This window comes from Sciurus carolinensis, chromosome 4 (genome assembly GCF_902686445.1).
Source record: "Sciurus carolinensis chromosome 4, mSciCar1.2, whole genome shotgun sequence".
Lineage (NCBI taxonomy): Eukaryota > Metazoa > Chordata > Mammalia > Rodentia > Sciuridae > Sciurus > Sciurus carolinensis.
In genome coordinates this window covers 128,791,247-128,801,242 of record NC_062216.1, presented here as the reverse complement: position 1 = coordinate 128,801,242, position 9,996 = coordinate 128,791,247, and the positions used below count along the sequence as shown (strand labels likewise).

The 9,996-nt window shown below is 36.0% G+C and overlaps 1 protein-coding gene across 1 annotated transcript in view; it reads right to left on the bottom strand.

Moving 5' to 3' along the window:
* Positions 1-5,556: 5,556 nt before the first annotated feature.
* Rab3ip (RAB3A interacting protein) overlaps positions 5,557-9,996 on the bottom strand; it is a 63,420-nt gene continuing 58,980 nt past the window's right edge. Inside the window, 1 exon segment of the mRNA XM_047548902.1 lies at positions 5,557-6,826. Within this exon segment, the coding sequence (XP_047404858.1) occupies positions 6,744-6,826 (83 nt within the window). The 3' untranslated portion in view covers positions 5,557-6,743.

The following is a 9,996-nucleotide window of genomic DNA, read 5'->3' as shown; positions in this document are numbered from 1 at the left end:
GGCCAGGTAGGTGAGTAAAATGGTTCAAAATAAGCAAAAGCTAACCATGTTATAATATTGATTCAGACCACTGATCCTGAGCCTTGGTGTCAGGGAGACAATCAAGGGCATGGGGCGAACCAGAAAGCACGGGTCCTGCTAAAAGGTACAGCCTCCTCCCAATGCAAGGGGTGGATCACAGCCTCATCTGAGTGTTGTCCAAAGAGCCAATTTTAAGAGAAACTTAAATGTAGACTTTAAGTCTCACTTATAAAGTTAGCAACTCACTGGTTTTAAAGCAAAAGGAACAGAAAAATAAACCAAAACACTGTCAAGGATGAACAGCACACATGTGAAAACACGACTCAGCCTGCAGGCTGTCTGGATGTGACCTCTGGTTAAGAGGCTGAGGTACAACAGCAGGTTGGACGTTCAGTAGGGTCTAAGGAAAGTCAAGGAAATTTAGAAGGACGTTGGTGGGGGAATAGAAATATACCTGCCTTAGAGTCCAGAGCAACCAGTTGAGGGTAAAATCCATCTGGTGACAAATGGAATTTAAGGAGAAATTTCTTCCGCTCACTCAATAATAAATATTACCTTCATTATGTTCTTTACATTGCTAACATTTTCTTATTCCTCTGATGTCCCCATTTTTATAGATTCAGTAGGGATTTGTTTCCTTGAAGAGCAATCTAATTTAGCTGTGGTGTGGGTTTGTTTTAGTACTGACAGTTCCTAAACAAGGCCAAAAGATAAAGAGAGGTGCTATAGTTAAGTCTGCCGAAGTGATAAATCTGAGGATGGGATGATGAGGATGGGGTGATGGGAACTCATCTCTCTCCTGAGACTGTCCCTGAGGCCTTCAGCTCTAGAATACAGCACTCAGAACCTGTCTCCTTATTTTTTTCTTTTAATTGGTACGTTATGGTTACAGATAAAAGCAGAATTCATTGATGTGTTCATACATGCACATGACTTAGTTTGGTCAATTCCATTCTGCTATTCCTCCCCTTTCCCATTCTCTTCTCTCCCTTGTTACCCTTTCTGACTCCACTCCTATTTTCATTAGATCTCTTCCCCTTGTGGCTGGGGATGTAGCTTAGTCAGTTGAGTGCTTGCCTAGCTTGCCTAGCAGGGCCCTGGGTTCAATCCCCAGTGTCACCAAAAAAAGGAAAAATCTCTCCCCCCTTATTTTTAATTCCTTAATTCTAACTTCCTCATATAGTTAGAATTTGACTCGATTTTCTGAATCTGAAAGCCACAGTCTGTGAGGTAGACTGTATGTGAACTTCCTTAAAAGGCTGTCTTTAGGAAGGGTTTTAGTCTTCTTAAATCTTGGCAAGTTTGATCCTCTTCTATAGTTTTTAAAAAACATTCATGAATTGTGTTTAAAGCTGGTTTTTATTATCTCTATTAACATCAACAACTACCTCTATAAAAACTCGATCAAGATTTTCTGTTGAGTTGGGATGATTTTTTTAAGATTGATGGGAGGCCACTAAAGGTATTTAAGCAGGGAAATGACATTATTTGATTTTTGTTTTGAAACGATCACTTTGGGGGCTGTGGTCAGTATTGTAGGAGGGCAGGAATGAATGCAAGGATCCCATGTGAAGAGACCAGGTGGAAGACTGGGCCAAGTGGTAGCAATGGATGTGAGGGAAGTAAATGGAATTTAAATTCTGGAGAAAGTTGATGGGATTTGCTGATGGATGGAATTGGGTTAGTGATGACAGAAATGGAGGACAAGTCTTGGAATTTTGCTTCAGTGACTAGGTAAGAGTTTGGCCATGTTCAGGTTTGTGATTCCTATTAGAAACCAAGGGGAGAGGCTGAATTGGCAGGCAGATGGACACATAATTCTGGAGCTGAGTAAGGGATGATGTCATTAAAGATGTAGAGTTATAAGCAATTGTTACGTAGATAGTTTTTAAAGCAATCAACCTAGATGGGATGATCTTAAGAACATTTAGATAAACAGGAGGGAAACCCAGGCAAAACTCTGGAAATTCCAGTATTGGAAGGCCAAGCTAAGAGTGAGGCAGCAAAGTGCAGACTGTGACCTCAGCTGTCACAGAAGACTCCAAATTCCCAGCCATGGTTTATGAAGATCTACTCAGTCTGACCCCTGTGTACCTCTCCAACTTTTTCTGACTACTCTTCCTAACACCGACTGCACTCCACAACTTTCATATTTTTAAAAATATGCCAAGCATGTTGCTTCCATAGGAATTTTACACCAGTGTAAGAATGTTCTTCGCCCTGCTCTCTTGCCTCACCTGACTGGGCCCAGCTTTTTGAAGCCTGGCTTAAAATGTCACCTCCTAATATTCCTTTTCTTGACCACCCAATCTGAAGTCATCTTCCATTCCCTCTCTAGCCCATGATCCTATTTTAAGTACCTGGAGAGCATTTATCCCATCTTTTAAATTTTTCTGTCCATTTCTGATTAGGCAGAGCCCCATGAACCCTGGCCTCTCTCACTTGTCTTGTTCACTGCTGTATCCCTACCTAGAAAAGCACCTGGCACCTGCCAGCCTCTCAATTGTGTGAATGAATGAATTCAGTGAGGAGGAATTTTCCTTCTAGAAGGCCTGTGCAAAAATTACATACACTACTATTTGCCTACCTGTCCAAGACAAGAAACCCAGTTGTCTGTCGAGATGGTAATTGTGCTGCATTCCATGAAGAAAATGAAGTACCATTTGCTAGCACAAAAGTTAAACACAAATACAAATTCATAGTGCTTTGAACTCGTCGTGTCTTTTAGGAAAAAAACAGCATAGCTAGAGGAAAACACTATCAAAAAGATGCCTTTGAAAACAAAAGCCTCTCAGTAACAGCAGACCTGTTTTAAGACTCTGGATGCACAAAAGAACACATGGGATTCATTTGGTGGCAGTGGTGGTCAGTGGGTCTACAGGTGATTGCAAGTTCATTTAAAGACTAAGACTCAATGTTTAGAAACTTTTTCCTTCCAATGTAGATGCTCAGTCAAAGGCTGTGATTGTCCTAGAACTGGTAGATGATGGAGGGCACTTGATTCAGTCTTTACAGAGGACAGAGAGAAGTGGTGACCTGCATGACCTCCTTGTTTTAGGAGAGTCAAGTCTGGGCCAGAATATAAGTGTTCTAAGTGATCTGCCATACAATCTAGAGCCCTTTTTATCAAGTCAGGCTCCCTCCCCAGCCCTAAGCCTGTTTATAATACCTTGTCAAGTCTTCCTCTTTTTTTAGGATTGGTAATCTTGGCAATTAAATCCTGTCTAGAAATAATCTGCCAAGCATAAATTGATCAACACAGTAATTCTTTTCAGTGATGTTGCTAACAGTTCCGTTTGTCTTTGAGGACTTTTACCCCTGACATAGTAATAACTTGGGACTCAAGTTACTATGTACTTCTGTATCCCTTACAGCTTCCCTGGTCCTTTAGCTAATGAATCCTAAATGTATCTCCTGGCCTGGCGTATCATTGAATTTAGACTCATGTATCCAATACCTACTTACCATCCCACTTTGATGCTTAATGGGCCTGTCACACTTGTGTCAAACACTGAATTCTTGTCTGTTTCACACATATGAAATTTGCCCCAACCACAGATTTCTCCATCTGAATAAACAGCAGCAACAGCTCGAGCCAAAACCCTAAGTTCCAGACGTGATTTCTTTCTTCTGAAATTCAATTCATAAACATTCCCACTATCTCTTTTTTGTTTTGTTTGGGAATGCAGGTACATAAAATTAGAGCTAGTCACAGTCCTTGGATCATAACAGTACTAAATGTCTTATTCATGTTTACCTTACCTTTAATGACAAACGAACATTCTTGAGCCCACAATCCAACCCAAGGACTAGAACAATTTATAGTGATTTACTCAGATATTTGTTCTTCTCCCTACCTGACTCTCCCACAAACCCAAAGCTACCCTGAACTTTGTTACTACCTTGGTTCCAAGTTTTATCATATATATATATACGTATATAAACGTGTATATATATACGTATATATATATATATACGTATATATATATGTGTGTGTATATATATATACACACACACACACATACACACACACACACACAAATAGCTGTGTGGTTGTAATAGGTTTTGACCATCATGAGAAGCATTATAGTAAATGTAGCTTTCTGGGAGAGGTCTTTTTGGTTCCATCTGTTAATTTACTGTGCTACTACCACCTGGGTGAATTCATTTGTTGCCATACAGTAGTTCTTTAGTGAATGCACCATATCCTTCCATAGATAAACATCTGAATTTTTTTTCCCAAAACTTTCTTATATATATGGGGGCACTTTGTATAGTTACCTCTTTTGAATATATACCTAAAAGAGTAATTGCTGGCCCATGGGTATACAAATGTTCAACCTCTCAAATACATGGTTTTTCACAATGGATACATCAATTCACACTCCCAAAAACAATAACTGAATGAGTCTATTGATTGGAATTTTCAAAACTCAATTTTGTTGGGTTTCTTAATTTTTGCCAATTGAATAAACTTAAAGGTGTCATTGTAGACTCCATGTTTCCCTGATTCACAGAGATGAAAAGATTTAAATGTCAGTTGGCCCCTATGTATTTCTAATTCTGTGGAAGACCTGCTTGTCTTTTGCCCTTTCTCCTATTGTCTGCTCTATTCTTGTTCATTTGTAGAACACTTCTGTATATATTCTAGATTCCAATCTACTATTGGTTGTTACAAATACCTCCTCATAACCATGATGTCTTCTACATCAGAAGTTCTAACATTTAAGGGCACTCAAAACAGAGTTGACGTGCTAGGTTTGTGAGTCAGTGGTAGAGCTCTTGCCTTGTATGTGCAAGGCCCTGAGATCAATCCCAATACCACAAAAATAGATAAATAAAACAGGGTTCTCTTGTGTATGGTATGAGGAAGAGATCCAATTTCCTATTTTCATTTCTTTTTTTGTTGTTTCCATTTCACAAAGTCTTTTCTACCACTGATCTACTGTGCCTCTGGTCAATATAAAATGTAAATTTGTGTGAGTCTACCTTGGAGCTTTCTATTTATGATGGCCATTTTGTCTGCTTCTGCACTAATAACACACTCCAATACTTCAGCCTCATTAAAAGTTGTCCTAGTAGAGTAAGTTCTTGCTCCTTTTTCATTAGTACCTTGCTCACTCTTCATCCTTAACTATGTCAAATAAATTTAGATCGGTTTGTAAAATCTAGGAGAAATGTTGAGATTTAGTTGGAAGATCTATCAAATCTCTATGCAGATCAATTTGGAGGGAACTGACAGTTTATATATATATATATATATATATAATATATATATGAATATCATTCTAATCCTATACATTATATATATATACACACAAATACATATACATATATACACACACACATATATATATATATATACACATATGATATATACCATCTCATGACCGTAGCATTATTTTAATCCTCCTACTGTATTTCAGTGAAATTTTATAACTTTATGTAAGCATGTCTGGCATATATTTGGTTAGATTTATTACCAGGCACTTCAGAATTCTTTTTGCAATTGTTTAGCATCTTATAAAAATTTGCTTTCTAATTTTCTTTTTAAATTTTTTCTAATTTTCTGTGGCTGGTGTATAAAAGTGTAATTCACAGTACTGATCTTATGTTTAGCTACCTTACTAAACTCTCCAATGTCTAATAATCTGATGGAACATCTTTTTTTTACTTTCCTATGCAGATAATTATACCACCTGTAGAAAATGATAATTTACTCTATTCTTTCCAATTATCATATTTTTATTTTTTCTCATCTTACTGCAATGGCTAACACTACCACTACAATGTGAAATAAAAAGTGAGGATAATGATCACCCTTCTCTTATGCATTTTAAAAACAATGCTTCTAGCACTTCCTTCCCCAGGACGTTTATTATAGGTTTTTTGTAGATATCCTTAACAAGTTGAAAAGTATTCTCCCACTTAGAGATGACTAGGATGTTATTAATGGCCATTGATTTATCAAATGTTTTTTTTTCAACTACTGATCAAATTTTTTCAACTTTATTCTACAAATACAGTGAATGAGATTTTTATCAGTTTTCTAAAATGTCAGCATTGCATTTCTGGGATAAATGCCACTTGGTCAGTATGCTAGATTCAATTTGCTTTTGCATATATATCCAGGTTTAAAATGGGCCCATAATTTTTCTTTCTTCATCATCCCTGTTTTTACTATCAAGGTTATATGGGTTTTATGTAGGAGACATCTTACTCTCTGGAAGAATTTATATTAGAATAACTAATTCTTTAAAGTTTAGTAAAACTATCTGGCCTAGAGCTTTCTTGTGGGTAAAGTTTTAAGTATTTCCTTTAATAGTAAGTAAAACAGGTTTCTGATTTCTTCTTAATCAAAACTACTTTTTCCTAGGATTTTTTTTTCCACTTTGCTTCAATTTTCAAGTTTATTGCCATGTTGTCCATATATGAAACAAACATTCAATCTAAGATTTATTGGTGTTTTTTTTTTTTTTTTTTTGCAGCTATAAATTACAATCACTAGTATACCTGCAATTCTTTACAGTGTGTTCAACTAAAGAATAAGCAGAAACAGCATAGGTCAGTTAAAAAGAAATCACAGTACTTCTTAGTGTAATTTGCAAAAAGGGGAAGAAGTCTTGAGCCCACTCCTTAGAAATAAATATCAAGTAACCATAAAAATATTCAGCCACTTTTCAGTTATTCAGGGAGGTTCATGCATGGTCCCACGCAGAGCATCAGAGTTCCTCTTTGAAATATCCCAGCTTTGCCAATGACATCTCTTTCCTCAGCTGCATAACTTCCCAAAACATCTGATCAACTATACAAACAGAGAAGAGGAACGTGTAAATCATAACATCTAAAAATGTAAGATCAGCAAATCATAACATCTAAAAATATAAGATTAGCTGACAATGCAAATTGCACGCTTCCTAACTACACATCTAATGTCTAATGTCTTTCAATATTTCACACTAACTTCTCCACATACTTATGGGCATTCCAGTTTTATCAATAAAAGTAATATTCACATTTTTATCACAACTATTTGTTAGATACACTTTAGCCCCCCAACAGATATATACTTCAGTGTGAGGATAATTCAGTATTCAATTTTTCAAGTTATTATTCAACTTATGGATCTTCTTGCTTTAGTAGGTTATATTTTGGCCATTTTATTCTTCATTAACACTAACGGAAAGTGAACTAGAAAAAAGGAAAACAAGAGACAATCCAGAAATCTCAGTAACATTCTTTATAATAATAGAGAAAAGTCCATGTTGGGCTCAAATTATAAATAAAAATAAATGTAGAGGATTATCTGTAAATTTCAACTCTATATTCTTTTATAATTTCCCACTCTTAAGTAGAAAAAAAATCTGTTCAGTATTTCAAACAATAAAAGGACTGTGATCAGATGGGACTGATTTATCAGTGGTTCTCACCCAGGGGAGTTTTGCCTCCCAGGGTACATTTGGCAATGTCAGTACACATTTTTCACTGTCGCATCTAAGGACTGCTGCTGGAATCTAGTAAGTAAAGCCAGGGATGCTGTTAAATATCCTAGAATGCACTAACATATACCCTCAAGACAGGATTATTCAGTTCAAAATGTCAACACAGGCCGAGTATCTTTTATCTGAATGCTGTGACCAGAAGTGTTTCAGATTTGGGATATTTTTGGATTTTAGAATATTTATATATACAAAAGATATCTTGGGGAAGACACCTAAGTCTAAACTTGAAATTCACATATCTTACATACTCCTTATCCATGTAGCCTGAGTATTTTTAGTTTGCCTGTGCTGTGACTGCAACTTAACACATGAAGTCAGGTGTGGGATTGTCTACCTGTGGCATCATATCTGCCCCAAAGAAGTTTCATATTGGGGAGCATTCCAGATTTTTGGATCTGGAATGTTCAAGGTGTAGTATCAAGGTCAAGAAACCCTGTCTTATATTTAGATGCCCTTAATCCTTGTTTAGCACAAGGCACAGATAACAGATTTTAAAATGAAAATACCTGTTTACAATAAACCCACAGTCTATAACAAGTACCAAATTTGTGGGCCCAAGATGACAGAAATCAGAGAAGGTATTAACTTTACCAGCATAACTCATGTTATTTTCTTTATTTTCTTTCTATTTTCAAAAAAGTAAATTATCTTTTAGATTTTCCTACAAATCTTTTATTTTAACAAGGAAAAAAATATGCTGGTAATTTAACTTAAATCACTTGTTCTCCATTTTAAATCATATTATCCAGCAGTTATTTTTAAAGATTTCAGGGTTATTAAAGTCATAAAAAGTATTATACAGTTCAAAGACTACTTTAATGTTATATAGACTTTTGAAATTCAACATTAATTAAAGACAGGTTTCATTCCTATTCTTCTAGGCATTAAAATTCAATTATATGGGATTCCAAATAAATATAACTTTTTTTTTCAACACAGAGTCTGAAAAAGACTAAAGTTTTGTTGACATGACTAATTTTTCTACAGAATTGAGATACACTAGTTTATGTGACTGAAAGATATTTTCAGGGCCTAAAAATATATAAACAGGAAAACCTCCCACAACTTCAAATGTAAAACTAGCATAGACTTGTCCCTAAATTACATGTGCTCAAGAAATACTGCTTTGAAGCTAACAGGTCCAATCAGTTTTAGTGCTTGATATTTAAGGCACTGGACTATAAAACCATGAGCAGTCATAGAAGATTGTATTAAAAATATTAACACACTTGCATGAACTGGCTCATCTGGAACATCATGTGCACATTCTACTGATTTATATAGAATATGGCAATCTTTATTCCATTCAGAATTATCTCATGATTGCTTTATTAATTCACACATGAATGTAGAAAAGTACAGGAAAAATTTATTGTTAGTTCCTTCATGGTTTCCAACAATTGTTTTAAACAAATCTGACCACTTTTAGAGTTTTCTTTTTTTTTTTGTTTTGATTCATTGTACACAAATGTGGTACAACTTTCATTTCTCTGAAGTAGAGTCATACCATTTGTGTAATCATACATGTACACAGGGTAATATTTGTCTCATTCTATTATCTTTCCTTCCCCCCACCCACTCCCCACCCCTCGTTTTCCTCTATACAATCTATCTTTCCTCCATTCTTGCCTCCCCTGCCCCCTGTTATGTATCATCATCCACATATCAGAGAAATCATTCAGTCTTTGGTTTTGGGGGCTTGGCTTATTTCACTTAGAATGATATTCTCCAGCTCCATCCATTTACCTGCAAATACCCTAATTTTATTCTTCTTTACGGCTGTATAATATTCCATTGCGTATATACACCACAGTTTCTTTATCCATTCATCTACTGAAGGATATCTGGGTTGGTTCCACGATCTAGTTATTGTGAACTGAGCTGCTATAAACATTGATGTAGTTGTGTCACTGTAGTATGCTGATTTTAAGTCCTTTGGGCATACGCCAAGGAGTGGGATAGCTGGGTCAAATGGTGGTTTCATTCCAAGTTTTTCTAAGGAATCTCCATACCGCTTTCCAGAGTGGCTGCACCAATTTGCAACCCCATGAGCAATGTATGAGTGCACCTTTTTCCCCACATCCTGGCCAACACCTATTCTTGATAATAGACATTCTACTTGGGATGAGATGAAATCTTATGGTAGTTTTGATTTGCATTTCTCTTATTACTAGAGGTGTTGAACATTTTTTCATATATCTGTTGATTGCTTGTAGATGATCTTCTGTGAAGTGTCTGCTCATTTCCTTAGCCCATTTATTGACTGGTTTATTTGTACTCTTGGTGTGAAGTTTTCTGAGTTCTTTATAGGTTCTGGAGATTAGTGTAGAGCTTTCTCATTTTTATCTCTCAAGGACTAAATTTGATAAGCTTTCATACTCTCCTCACACTTAATACTTGATCGATCACATACCCCTTACAAATTACAACTGGTCTGGCTTAAAATTCAAGACAGCAAAATGAGGCAGATAAA